The 23,602-nt window shown below is 34.2% G+C and overlaps 1 protein-coding gene and 1 non-coding gene across 3 annotated transcripts in view; one reads left to right on the forward strand and one right to left on the reverse strand.

Annotated features, from left to right (window-relative positions):
- Window positions 1-23,602, forward strand: part of LOC106669596 (nose resistant to fluoxetine protein 6-like) — a 102,323-nt gene that overhangs the window by 65,437 nt on the left and 13,284 nt on the right. For both annotated transcript variants that reach the window (XM_014399175.2, XM_014399176.2), the window contains exons 3-4: window positions 5,307-5,470; window positions 18,214-18,392. In XM_014399175.2, coding sequence (XP_014254661.1) covers window positions 5,307-5,470; window positions 18,214-18,392 — 343 coding nt within the window. The remainder of the gene's footprint in view (window positions 1-5,306; window positions 5,471-18,213; window positions 18,393-23,602) is intronic.
- Trnad-auc lies at window positions 5,869-5,941 on the reverse strand. Its single transcript has one exon. It is a non-coding gene; the product is annotated as a tRNA-Asp (tRNA).

The raw sequence follows: 23,602 nt of genomic DNA on the forward strand, positions 1-23,602 counted from the left end.
AAATTAATTTGGAAACAAACTATTATTAAAGTTGAATTAGCACTGATTTATGCAATATTCACAATTAAACTAACATTTTTTTTTTACCGAGGATCTTTTAACGCAAAGGCAGAGGTCATATATATATAAATCGGATATAAACAATCAGGGTGCCGGTGTTTTTGAAAAAAAAGCCCATTTGTAAGTATGCCGGATTCGAATGCAGGGCCGCTGGATTCGAACCCGGGACCTTTACCTTACAGTGATGAGCGCCGTGTCAACGCCCAAACCGTTGCGGTCACCGACGCCCCTCCATTATTGAATATAGATATTTCCAGTTATTTTTCGAATTTATTCCGATTCGAAGGGTGTCTTCAAGGGCATGATTTAACCTCAGCATTTTTTGCCTGCTGCATGAGCTTTCTTATTATTACCTTTTGAAAGAACTTTAAAGTACCCGTTTATATTGCTTTTTCAACCGAATTTTGATTCCAATTGATAAAAGTTTTGTTATTTTCGTGATCAACACAGTTTTTTTTTGGACGCGCTCAACATCCTAAGTTAGACGAAAGTGACGTTTTCAAATGAGCCAAGTTCTCTTGTTAAACCAGCACTGCGAATTCCTTATTCCAAAGGAGGAAAATCTCATCCTTTTCTTCTTCATGCAGTTAATCCAAATTAATCCGTTAATTGTGATGACGCAACGAGGAAAAAGGAAGAAAGGCCAGACCGGATGGTGAGTTGCATAATCATTGATCTATAGAAAGCTATCTTAAGTCTAAACGTTCTTAGGCAGAATGATCATGCTGCCCTACTAGCATGTGTTAACTGTTTGCAATTTTTTTTTTCAAAAAATATAAATTTTCTACCTATTTTGACTTTCATAAAGCCAGTGTATGTAACCGGCCATAACATACTCGATCGGGCTTAAAGTAAAAGCATTAAACCCGGAGAAATGCTGTTTTATTTCTTAGATAACCGTACGACTTGAGATGACATAATTTTATTATGTTGTATAATTAAGCGAAAGTTTGACAAATGGAATGCAATAAAATCCATCCATAAGAATCATTAATCAACTAGCCACAAATAACAACTAAGTCAAATGACCTTGTCAAGGTTACAAGTTGATCCAATTTGCTTCAATTATGATTAAGTTAAAAAAAAAACAAAAAAACATCATAATATTGAAAAGTCTTACTTTTATTTCAAACCTAAGTTGCATAATTAAACTTTGAATTATATAAATGATTTGCAATAAGCCCAAAATATTTTTCTATTATACAATCCGCCAGAGACTGCGTCACTTGGTCGTTTGCAATGTAAAATATTTGTTGAATTTTGTATGTGATTCAAAAACAAATTCAAGAAACAACAACAAACAATAGGTGCAAAAATAAATTAATTTAAAAAAATATATCGACACCAACAAAAAACTGATTAATCTGTATGATCTTTTATTGTAAAGACTAGGTAGTATAAGCTTTAACACCCACTGTTAGTAGTAATTATTAGTATTATACACAAGAATGTGACTACATTCACTAATTTCGTGGTCCGCTTGACCAATTAATTATTACAATTAATTAAGGTTTTTAGTCGAGATAAAAAAGTCAATGGCACGAGCGGGATTCGAACCCACGATCTTCGGCTAGATACGCCGCTGCTCTACCACTTGAGCTATCGTGGCCTCGTTCCACTCGGACACTAACTTCCCATGGGTTCGAATCCCGCTCGTGCCATTGACTTTTTTATCTCCACTAAAAACCTTAATTAATTGTAATATATTAATTGGTCAAGTGGACCACGAAATTAGTGAATTTAATGAATTAAAATGAAGTGTACTTCACTTAAGCTCTCCGTGGCCATGTCATTTGTCGCCGAGAATCCAATCCGATTACACGACATTGAAAAATGGCAAAAAGGAGGGATAATTCAAAAGGTGGGGTAGAGATAGGAAGTTGATGTCCGAGTGGATCGTGGTCTCGATAGCTCAAGTGGTAGAGCAGCGGCGAATCTAGCCGAAGATCGTGGGTTCGAATCCCGCTCGTGCCATTGACTTTTTTATCTCGACTAAAAACCTTAATTAAATGTGACTACATTTGAATTGAATATTATTACAAAAAGACAACGTCACCTTCATTGTTCTAACTGTATCAGTATTGACTATTACTACAAAAACAACGAAACCTGCAAAGATACTACTTTTGAACTGACTATTACCCCAAATTTAACGTCACTTATAAAAATATCTGACTACTATGAGTTGAGTATTGATTGAAGCAATTTTGTAATTTAAAACGTAAAAAAAATAACTAAAACAATGAATCTGATTTGACAATTATGTTTATGCAAGGCATGACTCTTAAATGACTATCAGTACACAGACGCTATCAAAAATAAACGCTTATTCTTCCACTATTTTAATTGATTAGGGAGGCGAATCTGTTGTCAGTGAATTACTACCAATGAAGTGAGTATTTAGTACTAATCGAAAAACGTAGTACTAATCGAAGTCATAATTACTTCAGAATTGACTATTCGTTGCATAGCCACTATTATCTCATAACTGACTGTTACTATAAACACAACGTCACATCCAAGGGCCTAATTTATCTGAATTGACTATTAATATAGAATGTATGGCCAATTGAAGTAGCAATTAGCTTAAAACTGATTATTAGTTCAACACCACTATCTCTCAATTAGCTAGTTATGCAAAGACATCATCAACAACAAAGATTTAATCGATCTGAATTGACTACTTTTTCATAATTAACTATTACTGCAGTCATCGTCTAGATCTACTTAATCTGACTATTACTACAAAACGCAAGACTAATTGGAGTCTTAATTATCGTAATTTTTAGTATATGTACCGCCGAATTTTGCTCCCTACAGGGGGAGTTGGCCGCCAGATTTAAAATGGGTTCTCGGGCACAGCAGCGAGTTTCAGCGTCCCCTGTTACGCATTTTAAGGGAATTATGCTTTTTTTTTTTATCGGATGTAAAAGTTAAATTATGTATTTTCTGTTTCCGCGTTTTGTATGAGAAAGTGTATTTATTAGAGTGAATGGGGAATGGGTCATGGTGAAATAGCATACCCATCGCCCCTCGAGAAGTGTGCGTGACTTAGATCGATGGCGGAATATTTATAAAAATACCCCATCGACCGCAATTAGTTAGTTTGTAATTGTATGCGGTACGATGGAGGAATATTAAATACTGCATCTACTAAATAGGATGTACATGTGTGAAGGTTCAATTCCAACAAGAAAAATATTTATATGTGACTTCTTTGTAATAAAAGCAGTAAACAGATCGTAGATTTTTACAGATGGCGTTGTCTTTGTAGTAATAGTCAATTTGGAAATCGTTGTCTTTGTAGTAATAGTCAATTCGGAAATCGTTGTGTTTGTAGAAATACCCAATGAAAGCTTTTGTTGGTGTATGTTGGATTTGTAGTAAAACTCAATCAAAGCAGAATAACTCTGTTGGTGACTGCTTTATTAGTAATAATCAAATCAGGAGGATTTTTGTAGGTGATGTTATATTTGTAGTAATAGATAATTCTGTCAAAATCAAATCTTTCATCTTGGTGATCATCCATCGGAACCAAAATACTACTACTACCTCCTCCTGAGGTCACTCAAGTATGAATGGATCAGGTCGCCATCGTGTCACATTCCAAAGAGATGACTGTATTACTATTTCGGATGTACTCCGTAATGGACATTCTACCGCTCTTGAGATCAAGCAACGACTTCAATAAGTAAGAAATTTTAATAAGTTTACACACTGTAACGCAATTCAGAAGCTGGATAACGCGCAAGAAGGTCTGTTACTGAGAAGGTTTTGGCAAGAACAGCTTGGTTAAGCTTTGCAGGAAGTTACATCAATTGGTCTGAGCAGGATGGGACTAAAATCTTGTTTTCCGATGAGTGAGGTTTTGTTTGCGGTCTTTTGTCAGCAGAGTTAGAGTTTGGAAGAGAACAGGAGAGCGATTTATTTTCGCAATGTTTTCAACCCGGACAAGCTAGGGAGGTGGTGTTGTTATGGTTTGGGCAGGCATTTCTGTGGAAGGTCAAACTAGATGGTCATCGAGGCTTCCTGAAGTAGGTTCTCCACCCTCTGATTGTGAGATGACTTAGAGTGATGGCGGAAATTTTATACAAGTACCCCATCGATCCCAATTTAGATTAGTTTAGTAAAAAAACAGGTAGACGGAGTAATATCGAGTACTCCAACTAACGAACAGAATGAGTGCTATCAATATATATAGGTCTGAATGTATTTATTGGTGTGACAATATATTGAGTTTGTGTTGCAATATTTTACTTCCGCTCCGGGCTGAAATGACCTAGCTGTCGAATGCCCCTGCAAAAAATTATTTTAAAACTGACAAGTAGTACTCCGACACCATCATTTTATAATTGGCGAGTACTAAACAGACATGGTAACTAACAAAGACCTCGAAGAACAAAATTGTCTATAACCTTAGAACTGACTATTATGGTAACAACACTATCATAATTAGCTTATAGTATAAAGATATGGTCATTAATAAATACCTAATTTATTTGAATTGAATACTAGTGCAAAAACAAGTATGTTGCTACATACGTTTTACTCGTTATACAGTCTAGTGAAATGTCTATTACTGCAAAGACATGAGGACCAGTAAAGGCTTGAACTCGAATGAACTATAGTGAAATGAACTAGTACTACAAAGACATTTGCACCAACAAAGAAAAGAACTATAGCGAATTGACTATTACTACAAAGAAGTTAGCTTCAACAGAACAAAAATACTGATCGATAAACGATCCAATTAAACCACTAGATTCATTCGCCTTTTCATCTGATTCCTTGAAAATTACGAACGCGAGCGACGAACCACTGAAGATGAAGAAGAAGAAACGTTATAAAAGGCCAAATTAACAATAAATAACAATTGATATTAAAATGTAAGACATTTGCACAAACGAAGAATTGAACTATTGCGAATTGACTATTACTACAAAGAAGTTACCTTCAACAGAACAAAAATATTGATCGATAAACGATCAATTAAACCACTTCAATCATTCGCCTTTTCATCTGACTTCTTGAAAATGACGAACGCGAGCGACGAACCACTGAAGATGAAGAAGAAGAAACGTGATAAAAGGCCAAATTATCAATAAATAACAATTGATATTAAAATGTAATAAATAAATGTAACAATTCTTTTTTGATCAGAAATTTCATTATTATTAGTGATAGTTTTTTTTTATAGTAAAACATATTAAATTTGTTTCTATAATATAAACTTTAATTATTTTCAGCTTCTGACGCAAGTGGGCGATATTCGTCGCAATTTTTTTTCGGAAACGATTTTTGGCTGGGATCACAAAAGCTGTGCTCTGAGATAACACCTGAGGCGCCTTTCCCTGTCGCCTTCCATCTCGTCAAGTTCAGCCTGGTGCTCGACAAGGAATTCACTCCCAAGGTAACTTTGATATTATTAAAATTCAACAGCCCTACTGTTGACTGGGTGTTGAACACGAATTTCGCCCAAGCCGTCTGTCTCGTTTGTCATTAATGTCGGTTCGTCTGAGGAAGCCCGCAACACCTGACGTTTATAGTTTCTGTCATAAACCGTTATTAACGATTTTAATTAATTATTATCAGGCCCAGTTCGTTGTCTTTTTGGGGATAAAACTACCGTTTGTCATCACTACCGTTTATTATGATCAATACAGAAATATTTCAATTACTAGTCAAACAAATCAGCCCAAATTACTCTCTTCCTTTCAGTGTTTTTAAAAATTCACTAGTTTTCGTGGTCCGCTTGACCAATTAATATCTTTCAATTAATTAAGGTTTTTAATTGAGATAAAAAGTCAGTGTCACGGGCGGGATTCGAACCCACGACCTTCGGCTTGATAGGCCGCTGCTCTACCACTTGAGCTATCGTGACCTCGATCCACTCGGACACTAACTTCCGTTCTCAACCCCACCTTGAAAAATGGCAAAAAGGAGGAAAAATTCAAAAGGGGTTGAGATAGGAAGTTAGTGTCCGAGTGGATCGAGGTCACGATAGCTCAAGTGGTAGAGCAGCGGTGTATCTATCCGAAGGTCATGGGTTCGAATCCCGGTCGTGACACTGACTTTTTATCTCCACTAAAAATCTTAATTAATTGAAAGTTTTTAAAAATAAATAATTTGTTTAGATATAAAATATGACATACATCAAAATATTAGTTGTTTTTATTTGGATTTTTATCAACGGTCGAATGACGTTCCTAGTATTTTCATTCCAAAAACTGCTTTGAAAATTATTGGAATGAGGTTTGGTAATGGAAAGAAATTTGATGCTCGTTCACCGCCAAGGGGAAAACTCGAATTGCACAAATTTGACAATGAAAAAAGTTGAAAATGCTTAAATTATTGAGACGCTAAAGATTTATTTTTCCATTTTAAATCTAATTGACTGAAGAACATTAGAAAGATTATCCTAACTCGATGTTTAAAATCCAAAGTTGATAATTACTATAAAAACACCCTACCAAACCAAATTACACTAATTTTTGAACAGAATATATTAATTAAAAATCTAATTTCGACAAGGACTGAAAACCCCATCAGTAACAAATCTCCTCCAAATGAATAATGAAACTATGTACATGTTTCTGGAACAACATAAATATCTAATATTGTATACTAACCGAATTTAATTGGCGACTACTGAAATTACTAAATCATCAACGAAAATGACTAATAGTACAATCAAACGACAACAATAAACAGTGTCGTGATTAAATATTTCAACAAAAACACTGTCGCTAAAATGTGGCTTATTTATTTTGCCTAAAAAACTATTACGTTAGCAAAAAAGAAAAATATTACTAGAATGACTTCTGGTATAAAGACACTATGAACACTAGATAATCAACTATTCCTATAACACCAGCAAAAGAGATCAAAAACTTTTATCTTTATTTTCATTGACGCTATCGTTAGTAAAATATTACTTACTAATTGATGTTTAAATTGACTATAACTACAAAAACTAATGTAAGTGATAAATGAAGACCTCATTACTCCAAACTGTCTATAATCACATTAATACCATCACGAAAAAGGTCCTCGGACTTACTACTCCTTAATACACTACAAACACACAAAACCCCAATAGTCAACAACAACAAAAACACTGACACTCACCACAAATATTGCCAAATAGACTATTACTACAAAAAAATTGCACCAGCAAAGTCTTTAATTAAGCTTAAATTACAAATAGTACGATAACATTGACCCAAACAAGGACTTGAACTAAGGTGAATTAATATTACTACAAAGATGTCGGCATCAACGGACTTGAAAATGGCAAATTGACTATTACTACAAAGACATTGGCATCAACACAACTGAAATGTGGTGAATTGACTAGTACTATTACTAGTACTAGTACTATTGACACATTAGCATCAGCAGAATTTGCTTATGATGAAATGACTACTTCTGCAAATACGTTGGCATCAATACACTACAAAATGGTAAATTGACTAATACTACAAAGACATTGACTTCAACAAAGAAATGAACTATAGTGAATTGATTTTTACTACAAAGACATTGGCATCAAAAAAGGCACGAAGAAAATATCTATGTACATCTGAATTGACTATTACTCCAAATGTAACGTCACAACAAAGAACCAAAAACTTAACATTTAGCTGTAACTATAACGACACTCGGTTAGGTTTCATGATCCGATTGACCAATTAAATTCTTTTCAAATATTTAATGTTTAAGTAACGTAGTTGAGATGAAAAGTCAGTGCCACGAGCAGGATTCGAACACACGACCTTCGGCTAAATACGCCTCTGCTCTACCACGTGAGCTATCGTGACTTCGATCCACTCGGATACCAACTTCCCATCAATCTATTTGATTCTCGGAGACAAATATATTACATACAATATATTATTTGAAAAATGGCAAAAAGGAGGGCAATTTACAAAAAAAGGTGAGGTTGAGATGGGAAGTTGGTGTCCGAGTGGATGGAGTGGTAGAGCAGCGGCGTATTTAGCCGAAGGTCGTGGGTTCGAATCCCGCTCTTGGCACTGATTTTTTTATCTCAACCAATACCTTACTTATAATGACACTGTTCCTAACAAGAACCGAATTTCAGAGTTAAATATTTCTTAATACACCATCACAAATCCATGACTTCCTTAAAATTGATTTTTACTTCCAATTTCACTAACAAAGTCCAAATTACTCATTAATTCCTTATATCTACAACAACTGCCAACAACAAGACCCAAATAATCCCGAGTAATGGTATTAGAAACGTATTGTTGCTTAGAAAGACCAATCTACATTAGAAGTAGCTATACCAATTAATTTTTCGAAAATGTCTACTGTTGATACTATCACCATGAAAGTCCTAGGATCTTGCTTATTCCTCGATTGATTACAAAGACCCAAAGACGTAGTATAATGACTACACGACACTGTCAGTAACAAGAACAATGGACTGATTATTGCAACTGCTTCCTGCAAATAATTGAATACCACAGAATGGACCATTTAGTCATTAAGGCAACGTCAGCAAAAAGATCTAACTACCTACAAGAACCGAACTATCCTGTATTGACTATTACGACAAAGATATGAAAGACCTGAATGCCTAATACATATTCTGCAATGACAACAAGAACTTAGTAATCAAATACTCTGAATTGACTATTACTAATAAAATAACGTCACCAATCGAGAACAAAAAACGAAATATTTAACTATAACTTATAAATATCGAATCATCAAGTCCGAGGAATTATCAAATTATGTAATAAATGATTGTTTTATGCTCAGCTTTTAAGTTGTTTTGAAAGGGTAAATACTCCTGAATCTTTAGAAAAAGTTTAAAATATTTGTTAACTTAAGTTTTAGTTATCTTTTGATCTTTATGTGATTTCTTCTTGAAGTTTGTGATGATGAACTTATAGTGAACTTCGATATCTGAGCTCAAATAATAACTTCAGTTGGTCCACAGGCCGCATTACTACCCTGTGTACAAACTCTCAGAAAAAAGAAGGTTACATGGAATGAACAGGCGGTGAAAGGAACCGAAATCCATAAAGGACTGCGTTGCCTGTGTAAATGGTGCTGCAACCGTGAATTTTCAGCATTGCAATATAGTACTTCACAACACTTACACCACTCTAGTAATCTTTTAAAAATTACTAAGCCTTCCAAATAGCAAAACAGTGCAAGCTATTTTTTTCCAGTGCACGAACAGACGAAACTCTAATTCATGTTGTGTATGAATTATGTATAGAATACATTAAAAAACTTGAAAGTATAAAATTATTGAGGTTATTATGAAACACAGGATTAGTTTTTATTTTTAATACTGTTAAAGTTAAATTGAAGTTCGTTATAAACAACCGCATATAAGAAAAAATGAAGCAACACATTGCGAAAATTTGTGAAATTTTTGGATCAAGGACAACAAGAACTATAATTTACAATTATTTTTAGGCTTGATAAATCACTTTTAAACTGAACATTTACATTGGTTTTAAAAACGCAAACTATACTTGAAGTAATTATGGTATTGCAAAAATTCATTTCTAGGGTAATTATTTTTAAATTGGCCCATGACAGACTTCACGATTTAAATTTATTACATCTATTTGGTTTCCTGGTCCGATTGACCAAATAAATTCTAAAAAAATGGCAAAAAGGAGCGAAAATTCAAAAGGTGGGGTTGAGGTGGGAAGTTGGTGTCCGAGTGGATCGAAGTCACGATAGCTCAACTGGTAGAGCAGCGGCGAACTTAGCCGAAGGTCGTGGGTTCGAATCCCGCTCATGACACTGACTTTTTATGTCAACCAAAACCGTAATTAAAGATTAATTAATTGAAATTAAAATTTATATTCACAAGTGTAAGTGTTCTTATAAGTACATTATTAAAGCTCTATTTAGAATTCTATTAAAAATAATTATTATTAATGTGTTAAACTATTACAAAATGCAAACATTTTGAAATTCACAATTGGAAATAATTGTTCATGATTGATTTACTGATTTACTAAGTTTTACTTTTACTAAATACGCTTCGGCATTACATCATAAGAGAATGTCAAAACTGCAGGGTCAAATTGTTTGAGCAAGAATATTTTTGAAAAAAAATTCAGTTTTCGAAGAGAATATTTTTCATTACAGTATTAAGATTATGGAATTTATTTATAAATTGTTTGCCAGCGTAACTCGCTTGCTATCGCTTTTTTGGTTTCTTTTTTCTTTTTTTCTCCAATGATCCAGAATAATTACATATGAACGGCTGAATTTCTCTTGAACCAATGACGTTACAAAAAATACGTGTTTACTATTTTTTAACTACTATTTCACACTTTTACCTTTTTTGGAGAAATAATTGTACAGGGTACATCAGAGCCAGTTCAACCTCAAAATTGCAAATACGACCCTATACATCCTACACATCATTTTAAAGGATTTTTTACGCTGAAAACTATGGTGGTAAATATTAAATTGCTCAAAAAATGTCAAAGTTATGGCAAAAAGTAACCGGCAGCTCATTTCTGAATATGCCATGTATGTTCGCAAAAATCCAAATTCTTCTCTCCGAAATGTTGGAAGGGTTTTTTTGGTTAAAAAAAAGAAAATTATAGCTGTACCGGCTTGCAATTTTAAGCCGTATTGCTCTCATATTGGCCAGGGACTTCGCAACTCTGTTTATGACTGGCGCCTAACCTTCCTTGCACGAATGTCGATTTGGTAACCTGAAGAAAACCTCCTTCCATAAATCCTATGGACTTATGAATCCAAGTTCACCTCTAATGTCATACTAAGCCGTTGGAATTTTCGAACGTTGGCCGAGAATTTCGTACTCTTGTCATCGTCAGGTGGTTCACAGTATCCAGGTTTGGTGTGGAGGTCTTGGAAATAAATTAATTGGGCGGGTAGAAAGGAGCTACGAATTTAAATGGTGCTCAGTGTCAAGTAATTTTATGTGTGAAGCTTTATCTACACTGTTAGATGATAAAGTTATGGCAAAAAGTTTGAAAATAAAACACTCATTTGGTTTAGAATGTATTAATTATTTCAAGTTCGAACTGCTTGCCTTGCGTAATGCAAAGATTTGCTCTTTTTAACCACTCTTCACCAGTGCTCAGAGCCATAGAGAAGGGATAGATTGACAAGCACTTTCTTTTCCTTTGCCGCAGTTCTTCAGTTTGCTGGGTTATGATTTGCGTAGACACTGTTTTTTGAATGGCCTCACAGAAAATAGTCAAGTGGAGTTAAATTGAATGACCAATGAAGCCAACAGATAGGGCCATAAGGTCCTATCCACCTATCCTGGAAGTTCAAATAACGTCTCACCTGGGAAAGAGAGTGTGCGGGCATCCATCAAGATGGACAATCAATCTTTGCCGTCGTTGCAGAGGAACATCATCTAATAGTGTTCATAAAAGCTCCCTCGAAAAATTCAGGAACTGAGCACCATCTAAATTCGTAGAAATAAGGCCAAAAATTTATTTCGGAGAAGTCCACACCAAACGTGGATACTGCAAACCACCTTATGATCGATGACAAGAGTAGGAAATTGTCAGACTGTCCTATCACCAAGTTCAAAAATTATCGGTTTAGTATCCCATTAGAGGGAAACTTGGATTCATCAGTCGACAGGATGTATGGAAGAACGTCTACTTCAGCGTCCCAAATAGACATTTGTGCAAGGTACCTTAGATGCCTGTCATCATCACAGTCCCAAAGTCCCTGGACAAGAGAGAGCGGTACGGCTTAAAATTGTAAGTCTGGATTACATCTCTAATTTTATTAGAATTAACAATGAAACAAACGAAACGCGTTTTTTCAAACGTTTGCCATAACTTCTGACCAATTTAAAATCCAATTGTATCATTGTTTGCAGCGTAAAACATCCTTTAAAATCACTTGTCAGAATGTACAGAGTGGTATTTGAAATTTTAAAGTTGAACAGGGCCTGTGGTATTCTGTATAATTTTTCTCAAAAAAGGATAAAAATTTAAAACTAGACTAAAATTATTAAACACCTAGTTTTTTTATAGCATCATTGGTTCAAGAGAAATTCAGCTGGGCCATCTAAAAAAGACACCTTGTATACAATGAAATAACTATCCATAAATTGAATACTATAAACACACTATCATTCATAAAACGTTTTAATGACGTGATTGGCTATTACTACAATGACACTTATCTCCAGAATAACCTGACTACTGCTGAAATGTCTAGCGCTACTGACATACTGATCTATAGAATGACTTGACTACCGCTGAATTGACTAGTATTAGAAAGATACAGTTCCTTACAAAAACCTGACTATTGCTGAATTTACTAATACTACTAAAACACTGTTCTCACTACCCTATAATTTTTCTCGAAAAAGGTAAAAATTTGAAACTAGACTGAAAAATATTAAACACTTTTCTTTATAGCGTCAATGGTTCAAGAGAAATTCAGCTGGGCCGTATAAAAGGACACCCTGTATATTCTTTTATGCAGCTGTATCATTATCTAACCAATCTAAGTATAACAACCATAATGTTTTAGTATGCTAGATGGGGTTTAGCTATTTACATTTTTTACACAGTTTCTTCTGGAGAAGTTAATTTCTATCAGTTCAGTGATATTTAAGAAAAAATGAAATTAATGTTTTTCTTCTTCTTCAAAGTTCTTCTCTTTAGTAAATTGTTTATTACTACAAACACATTGTTGCCAACTAAAAGTTGAGCCATTGTGCTAAAGTGAAATAACTGTTCCTACAAGACATTAGCACCAATAAAGCCTTGAACTAACACTGCAAAGACATTGGCACCAAAAAAAAAAAAAAAAAAAAAAAAATGATTTGTATTAACTAGAGAATTGACTGTAACTACAAAAACAATGGCGCCAACACATGCTTGAAATTTAGAGAATTCTCTCTACTACAAATGTATTGGAATCATCAAAGACATGGACATTAGCGAATTGATTATTACTAAAAGGACTTTGAAGTAAACACTCTTAAACTATGGTGAATTGACTATTACTACAACTACTAGTTTTGGCAACAAAAAAGATTGCAGCTATGGTCAATTGACTATTACGTCAAAGACTTTGACACCATGATATAATTTTACTACAGTGAATTGACTATTATTACAAAAACCTTTGTTATTAACTGTGGGGAATAAACTATTACTACAAAACAGTGCAGCAAACTAAGACTTGATTTATTGTGAATTAACTACAACTACAAAGACATTGGCACGAACAACTACTTAAACAATAGAGAATTTACTATTATTACAAACACCTGCAAAGATATTGGCACTAACAAAGAGTTAAACTAAAATTCTACTTTTACTACAAAAAGTTTTGGCATCAACAGATTTGAACTATGGGGAATTGACTATTACAGCAAAAACATTGGCACCAAGAAATACTGAAATTAAAGTGAATTGCTTATTACTACAAAGCCATTGACACCAAACAAAGACTTGAACTGTGTGAATGAGTTATTACCACAAACATAATGTTACTAAAAAAGACCTGATTGATTGTGAATTGACTGTCACCACAAAGGTAACGTCAGAAATAAAGATCTCATCACTCTTAATTGTATGCAAGATCATCATCAACATAACCCATATACACAATTTTCAATTGTTTGTTACTACAAAGACATCATCAACAAAATCTACGTCTCAATTGACTTGTACTGCAAAGTAGACGTCGGATATAAACTATTATTAACCCTGAATTGAAAATAACTTCAATTATACCATATTAAAACCAACTGCTATCTACTTTTCAATTAACTGCCACCAAAGAGAAATTACACGAACAAATACTTAAACTATAAAGAATCTACTATTATTACAAAGAACTGCAATTGACTCATAATTGACCTAAATTCATAGCTAGCAATGAAGTCACGATTAAAGGCCAAATTTAAATACAGCTAAGACGTGTAAACAAACAATGATTATCACAGTAGAATGGCGATAGCAACAATGATGACGTAAAGAGAATATTTAATCATAAAAACTATATATCAGACTAAATCAATGTTGAATTGATGACAAATGCACAACCAAAAAAATTAATTAATTAACAACTCAATTATCAACACTAAAAGAAATGTGTGGTGATTAGTGACCGTTAATCGATAATTATTCAGAAATCGTGAGATGCGATCTGGGGTGATGTAGGTTTCAGAAAAACATTTTCTTTATCGTGCCAACGTTTCGATCTTTATTGAGATCATCTTCAGGGCTCAAAGTGTTTGTCTACTGTGTAATTGTGCCATTCTTGCCTAACTCAACACGACACGCAAGAATGGCACAATTACACAGAACACAAACTCTTTGAGCCCTGAAGATGATGATTCTGAATAACTAAAAGAAAAATTAATTATTAAGTGGAATCTTCGAAGGACACCGACCAAGCTGAAAAAGGATTTTTATCTAATGTGTGTTCTTTTGCTCAGGTTTTAGTTCCCTTTTATAAACAATACGCTTCAAGATCAGATATGAACCATGGTGGGCGTCATTACAACACCCTGGGGTGGTTGTCTTTTTAATTTGAGTTAATAAACAGCAACGGTACTATGTCCTTTGCTATCAGCCTTCGCCCATATAAAGTTCAACCGGAGATTCGCAAAGTCCACGCATGTTGCACACCGGTAGTAGTCCTTGGACTAGTTAGGCCCTTTCTCGCTGGAAGACCACCGGCCGCCGGGTTGGGCAACGGTCGTGCGTGACCATTCAGCCTCCGTATCCGGGAAGGTTACGAGTCGACGAACTCGCGTTACACACTTTTCCGAATTGGGAAATAAAGACCGGCGGAGGGTCGCCCGGTGTACGACCGACAGATGAGATCGTCGTCACTAACCGCAGATCCGCCCCATTAAGTCTTGAGCCTGATCTAAAGAAACAAAACGAATATGTTTACATTCTTCCTTTAAATTTTGCAATAACAAATTATTTGAGCCAACAATATTTTGTAGTTGCAATTGTGAGTTCATTTGATAATGCGTGAATTCATTTGATAATATCTGCATATTTCACAAACACCTCGCCAATACAAAAACGATTCATTTTGAATGGAATACTGAATGTTACCTATTTACTTCCAGGAATTGCTCTCATAATGCAAGTTTGACAAACAATGACAGAGTGTAAACAATAACGGAAATTAATGCTTACATTAGAAAAGAAGCAAATTATTGGAATTAACAAAGAATTAAACGAAATGCATCTTTCAAACTTTTTGCAATAACTTTGCCATTTTTGACCAATTTAAAATCCGATTGCACCATTGTTTTCAGCGTATAACGCTATTACCACAAAGGCAACGCCAGAAATAACGATCTTAATTGCCTACAAAGCCATCACCAACATAACCTATACACATGATTTTTAATTGTTTTTTACTACAAAGACAATGCCGCGAACCAGAACTGACGTATTTAGGGTTGACTATTTCTACAAAGACACTTGGTATGGTATGGTATGGTAAAAAAGAATACTAGGCAGCGGGGTTTGTGCTCCCCAGGCACTGCAGACTTTTGGCTTATTGTACCTTCCTAGTTCCTTAGTTTAGTGCAATAGACTCAATCTTCTCCTTAGAAGTATCAGGTCATTGACTGTCGCTACTGCAATTTGATTCGCTAAGTTTTTTCCATACGTTAGGTTAAATCTCCATTGAGCTGTTGCTTTGTATTCGAAGATGGTATGGGTGGCTGTTTCCTCCTCCTCGTTACATAATCTGCAAATGGGATCATCGTTGTATATGCCCATGTTGTATAGATGTTTTCTCAGATTCCAGTGACCGGTTTGTTATCCTATCACTACTCTGAGTTTTGCCCTCTCCAGTTGCAGCAGTGATTTTGCCAGTCTTGGTGATGGTTGTTTTATCATAAGTTTATATGTCTAGCACCGCTAGAGTTTATCCATTTCTCTTTTTATTTTGTTTGAATCCATTCTGCGATGGAGGAGTCTATATTTGTTTTTGTTATCCCAAGTATAGGTTCGGGGCCTACGTATGGTCTTGCAGATCCTCCTCTGGCCAGTCTGTCTGCTTTCTCGTTACACAAAATTCCCCTGTGCCCTGGCACCCAAGATATCATCATGTTGTTGTATTTCCCCAGGTTTTGGAGATTTTGGATGCATTCACTGATTAATTTTGGTATGATTCTTTTACATGCTAATGCTTTAATGGCTGCTTGGAGATCTTATGAGGATCTTTTTGCCAAACATCTTTTAAGATTTTCCAGGGTACAAGCATTGATGGCATGAATTTCTGCGTGAAAGACCGAAGTATACTTCCCTAATGAGTTTGATTGCTCATGATTTTGGGCTTGTACACAACACGCCCGATTCGGTTCCTTTGTTCGACAAAGACATTTAATGCCATTGCCACCAACAAGAAACAATATTTTGTATTGACAATTTTGATTTCACACCTCGCCATTACAGAAACTTTTTTCAATTGACGGATTACATTCATTATATAGGTATTCAATATTGGAAATTTTTTTGACGGATTTTTATCAGCGGACGTCCTTTCTCCTTCCAAAAACTATTACATAACACTCTTAATCAAACCAAGCCCAACTTTTCTGAAAAGGCAAACAGTGACGGCCAACCAACCGAAATGACAACGATCAAATTTTGGATTTATCACCGCAGATTTCAAGAAAGAAACCTCACTTTAATGATCCGATTTAAACTAGCTCATCTGTACAAAGTAATAATCAAATAATTATCCTTTTTATGTAAGGTGTTGACTGAGATGAAAAAGTTAGATTCGAACGCTTGACCATAGGCTCAATACTCCTCATCTCAACCTACAACTTTTCGAATTCTACCTCTTTTTGCCATTTTTCAATTCATTTATCACAATAATTAATTGAAATAAATAATATGGTCAATTAGACCACTAAATATAAATGGAGTAATAATCCAAATTTGGCTTATTTTTGAACGTGTATATTCCTGAAATTTAATGGTAGATACACCGTTATTAAATAAATAATTTAATGATTAAATTATGAAATAGGTCATTGTTAGTGAGTTCTTTGTGGTAATAGTTATTCCATAGGTAATCAGCTTTTCTTCATTACGACGTCATTGTGGTTATAGTCAATTCCTGTGTTATTACCGTAGTTTATCTGAACATGTCGTCTATAGTAATTTCCAGTTCAGGTTTATTGTGTATTAGGATTTATATGATGGCAGTGGTATTACTAGTTATAGTAAACTGTTGGTTTTTGTGTCTTGGACAAAGAATGTAGGTTGAAACATCGTCAGTTAAGGAAGGGTTATTGAATTTAAAGCAAAGAGCATTTATTTTAATAAAAATAAAAAATTTAACTACTGGAGTTCTTTATTAAAATACCAATGTTCACAAATTCTCAGGTAGTCAGGTGTTTTTAAGTGACAGTGTCTTTGGAATAATAGTCCTAGTGAAGTTCTGCTCTTGTTGGTAACAGTGTTATTGTAGTTATAGTTAACTATTGATTTTTGTGACTGGTTGACGTTAGCATTGAATAATAATCAGTTCATTAGTCAAATTAGTAAAGTTTTGGATGATGTTGTCTTTGCAGTAATAGTCAATTTAGTTGTAATTAGATCTTCGCGGTGACGTTGTTTTTGCAGCAATAGTAAATTCAGATGTGATTAGATTTTCGTGGTGACGTTGTCTTTGTAGTAATAGTCAATTTAGATGTAATTAGATCTTCGCGGTGACGTTGTCTTTGTAGTAATAGTTAGTTTAGATGTGATTAGATCTTCGCGGTGACGTTGTCTTTGTAGTAATAGTCAATTCAGATGTAATTAGATCTTCGCGGTGACGTTGTCTTTGTAGTAATAGTCAATTCAGATGTAATTAGATCTTCGCGGTGACGTTGTCTTGTAGTAATAGTCAATTTAGATGTAATTAGATCTTTTTGCGTTGACATTGTCTTTGTAGCAATAATCGATTCAGATGTGATAAGATTTTCGCGGTGACATTTTCTTTGTAGTAATAGTCAATTGACGGTAGGTGGATACTAGGTTCTTGTTTGTGACAGTGTCATTGTAGGTAATAATAATTAATAGATAATCTAATATAATCAATATTCAAATTTTCATCCTTACAAATCCATATACCGAAAAAATACATTTTGATTTTTTTCTGTTACAGGCTCGTGATATGTCATTGGGCGTTTGTTTACCAGAGGCGTGCTCTTCAGACGATATAAAAAGTCTTCTCGAGGCGACGAACATCCCACCGGATGCCAACCACAACTTGACACTTCTGAGGATCAGGCCTGTCCCCGGGTCCTACACGCTTGCAACCGATCCAAAAGTTCACATAATGCTGTAAATCCATGTTTTTCTTAATCCATGCATGTAAAACCAATTGCCAGAATCGATTGGAAAATTGGTTCCGAGCGCATGAGTAAAACCGTCAATATAATTAAAAGCTATTTTACTTCAAAGGCTCAAATATCTAGAAATTCTTGAAAGATCACTGGCTTTACTTGTGCTAAAATTGTAATTTGTCGTCCTATATTTTATGCAGGATTCTTCTACCTTAACTGTCATGAAGATTTAACGAACATTGAGATCAGCTTGATACTCTTTTCCTTATCTTTTTAAAAATCGTTTCAAATAGACTAAATATGATAAACAGAGACTATTTAGATGTTAATAAAATTACAATAGTGATGTTGTAAACTGGAATAAATTGCTTTCAAATGGTGGTACGAAGGGAACAGTCATATACAGAGAATATGTAATAGAGGAACCTCAAGTGATGTGTCAGTCAGACTCGAAATTGCGTGTTATTCAGTCGTATTTGAATTTTTATGGTACGAGGTCGCAAAACCATCGAAACTTTGTTATTTGTGGTTCTTTTTATGTTATTGCTTTCTGTGAATTTTCGTTTCGACGAAAAGTCACAACTGTGTTCATTCTTGCGGCAAGGAATTTCTATCTGACTCTCGATGCGAAGTTTGTATTTTGATCAGATTGAATTAGGGTTTTATTGGCCCGAGGCTCTTTTAATGTATAAAAAATGAAATCGACGATGGGACGGAAGTGGATGGGAGGAAAGAAAAAAGTAAAGTTTGCCGTCGAGGGACGAAGTTTCTGACAATACTCTTCACTCTGTTAAAAACCTGAGCGTAATCAAATGTCTTTTACTTTCGTAATTTATCGCCGGTCGTTAGCCCTTGATTTTATTCCTCGGCCAAAAAATTCACAACATTCAACCCTTTGCGTTGTTTATTTTTTGCGATTCACGAAATACCGGCCTCGGTCTCGAGTGGACGCTAAAAGCTGGGTTATAACTCATCCTGTTACTTTATTAGGTTCCTCAACACTGCCATGTACTTTATGGTAGAAGCGGTAACTGTCAGCAATTTAACGAATTGGTGTGTTTTCGTAAATCACTCGAACACCGTGTTTACCACGGGTTTAACCCGGGTTTACTTGCGGTTTAACTATTATTTGAAATGGAGTGCAACATTTTCACTTAGGGTCTCAAATGAAACGCTCTACTATTTAAAATTCCTCCAAAGGCTGCAGCCATCATTAAAAGAAAGACTGACTCGGAATTTTAAGGTCTGGGAAGTTTCACAAACGAAGTAACACCGCATTTAAAGTCTTAATTTTCAGAAAGTGCCCATTTCAATTTATATCAAATGCTCAAATTTAATTATGTCCAACTCACACCGTGCCTATAAATCATGCAAAGTTCATCCAGAGGGATTTTTATTTAAAACGTCATTAGATAACGAGGATTTTAGACTCACGCACAATTTCACTTCAAACGACCTAATAGTTTACATATATAGAGTTTACCTTATTCAAACAAAATAATTGTACAGCAAAAATATTAGCTATATAATATAAAGTTAGGTTCAAATTGTGCAGTTTTCTTCGTTCACCAGGTTTATTGACAGTTCGATTATCCAGCAAATTTTTAAATGGCCTTTAGCGCGAAATAGGCGAATATTTCTACTATATCATAATACTAAAGACACCCATAATTTTTTGTGCACTATTACTGCAAAGACAGCGCAATCTCCAAAGAACTGATTTATCTGAATTTACTATAACAACAAAAACAAAATTACTTACAATGATCTAACTGTATCTCAGTTGACATTCCAAATTCCTAATTTTTCTGAAGTGACTGTAACTACAAAGATGTCACCTTCACAGATGTAATGTATCTGAATTTACTATAAAAGCAAAGACAAAATTACTTGCAAAAGACTAACTACATCTCAATTGACCTTCCAAAGACCTAATTTTTCTGAATTGACTGTAAGTTACTACAAAGACAACGTCACCGTCAAATATGTAATGTTTCTGAATTTTCTATAAAAACAAAGACACAATTACTTGCAAAGCACTAACAACATCTCTGTTGACCTTCCAAAGACCTAAGTTTTCTGAATTGTCTGTAACTACAAAGATAACGTCACCGTCAAAGATAAAATGTTTCTGAATTTACTATAAAAGCAAAGACAAAATTACTTGCAAAAAACTAACAACATCTCAATTGACCTTCCAAAGTCCTAATTTTTCTGAATTGACTGTAAGTAACTACAAAGACAACGTCACCGTCAAAGATAAAATGTTTCTGAATTTACTATAAAAACAAAGACAAAATTACTTGCAAAGATCTAACTACATCTCGGTTGACCTTCCAAAGACCTAATTTTTCTGAATTGACTGTAACTACAAAGACAACGACCCGTCAAAGATGTAATGTATCTGAATTGACTAATATTATAAGGGAAACGTCACCTCCAAAGAACAAACTGCACTTCAATTAAGAATTACTACAATGTCACCGTCACCTGAAAAGATCAAACTACACATAAATTAGCTATTATTATAAAGAAAACGCTACCGGCAAAGATCAAACTACATTTTAATTGTCTACTTCAGAGACAACGTTCCCGCAAGGATCTAACTACGGCTGTATTGACTATTACTAAAAATGCAATGTCACCTGCAAAGATTTAATTACATCTGAATTAACTCTTACTAAAAAGACATCATTACCCCAAAAAAATAAATCACCACAAACAAAAAAACAACAAAGAAAACATCACTTTCAATTACCTAATTTATGTAAGAGTTGAGTACTACTGCAAAGACAACAACGTTTCCAAAGACCTAATTGATTGCTACTTCAAAGACACGTCGCCTCCAAAGATCTAATTTATCTACCTATTATATGTCTTCATAGGCAAAATTATTTCTACTTTACTTATGTGATTGCCTATCATTGCAAAGACGTCCTCCTCAAGGAAGTCACTACACGAATCCTCCTACTCGGAATTGATTGTTACTAATAAAACAGCTGTCACCTACACCTATTGTCTTGGGGGTTGGAATATTATTACATACAAGACGATTTCTGACAAAATTTAAATATGAAATGAAAGATGTCTACAAAGACTAAGTCGTTATATTAACTTAAATATTTTTCCATAGACTATGATTTCAAATAAAACAGCAAAAATCTAACTACATCTCGATGACTATTACTACTAAGACAAAATCAAACAAAGACATCTAAATTTATTTTTATTTACTATTAATATCAAAACGTAAACTGCGAAAACGTAACTACTTCTAAATCTTTGACGACTTGAAAACATTTAAATTGACGATTTCTACTCGGAAAATCAGGAACAAAAAGCTATTTGATATTACTTCAACCACAGATGGCAACGCTCAAAAATTGAGCATCCATGTAATTATAAATAAATTAATTATGACTCTGTATCAAACTTTTACATTTCATATACGTTTGTAAAAATAAAACTTCAAACGTTTTTACTTTCTTTTATAAAGTGTGATTATAGGGAATAATTAAAAAATACGTGTAATCAAAGAGCAGGAAAAGCAATTACAGAAACGTTTACCAACAATACAAAAAGAACTGATGAATATAAAGGAAATAAAGCAAATCAACTGAGAGGCAATTAAAAATATTCGCAAAAAACACACTTTCAACTAGAGTTTTCACTTTGAAAAGGGGGAAATGGAATTTATAAAGTGACTAACTAAATTTCATCATTTAGATTAGATCATTTATCAATAACGAATGAAATACAGTTAAAATAATTACCAACTAACAAATCATTCCAATCAGGGATTTTCTGCCCTGTTTTCAAAATTTCAGGTTGTTTTATATCGTAAAAGATATTTTTTTAAGTTTTATACTTATATTTAGTTAGTTTTAAAATAAATAAACTGAAAGTACATCATGGTTTATGAAATGGGTACCAATAGGTAAACATTATTCAGAAAAATCAAATTATCGTTTATTTTGCCCGGAGTCGTGCATTTTGTCAAAGTCGAAAGGTAATTATGCAGGTATGTAACTATGTATGTATTACGTACGTATGTAATTGAAGGGGTTTACACTCTTTCATCTAGCACCCGTTTCACGTGGATATTCATCAATAAATTGACTTTTTATTGACAACTTGTTGATGTAGATTTATAATTTCAACTTATATAAAACTTATATTCAACTTATATTTTACTTATCTATACATGAAATTTGGACATTACCGTTTTGGTCTATCTTCGTTGAGTCGGTCAGTCAAACGCGTTTGGGCATTTTACCATCTTTAGTGTTTGGTCTTTGAATTTCTTTGAACCGTGAATATAGCGAAATTCCTAACGCAGGCAGACCGAAATTATAGGGAAAGGCCTAATAATAGGTTCAACACAGACCACAAAGATAAACCTCACAATTTAACTGCAAATTAACTATTACTACATAAGTTCCCATTTAGGGTTCCTTTTTCGACCGCACCTCGCACATGGCTTTATCAGTCGTTTGTTTATAACAAGGTTGAAGGCGACGCTTTTCTGCTTTCGAAAGAATGGTTTTTCGTAAGTTGAAACTACTACAGCAAAAACAAGCCTGCAAAGATCTATTTTTCACTTGACTATTACTACAAAGAGAGCGTTACCAGTAATCTATGCTGCATACTGACAAATTATTTGTTACTTCAAAGACCGAATTCACCAACCGAAATTATAATTGCATATTATTACAAAAACGGCGATATCTTCTAAAATCTATTTCTGAATTGATTATTACTACAAAGACAACGCAACCTGACTATTATTGCAAAGACGTTACCTACAAACCGGATCGCATATTACTATTATGAAAAGCCCATTGCTCATATCAGTCAACAGCAAAAACCTTAAATCTCTTAATCGGCGATTTCAGTGAAAATCACCAAGTTGATTTCGACAGAAAAAATTATCTATTAGTACAACGATAACATCACCTACAAAAATCCTCCTGCTATGAATTGATTATTACTAATTAAACAGTCACCAACAGAGTTATTCTCCTTCGATTGGGTTTTACTACAAATCCAACATACTCCAACAGAAGCTTTCAAGTATTACAACAAACCCAACGATTTTTAAATTAGTACAAAGACAACGCCATAAAAATCTACTATCTGTTTACTGCTTTTATTAGAAAGAAGTCACCTATAAAGATTTTTCTCATCGGAATTGAACCTTCACACCTA

Source organism: Cimex lectularius, unplaced genomic scaffold (genome assembly GCF_000648675.2).
Source record: "Cimex lectularius strain Harlan isolate CLEC.00 unplaced genomic scaffold, Clec_2.1 scaffold77, whole genome shotgun sequence".
Classification (NCBI taxonomy): domain Eukaryota; kingdom Metazoa; phylum Arthropoda; class Insecta; order Hemiptera; family Cimicidae; genus Cimex; species Cimex lectularius.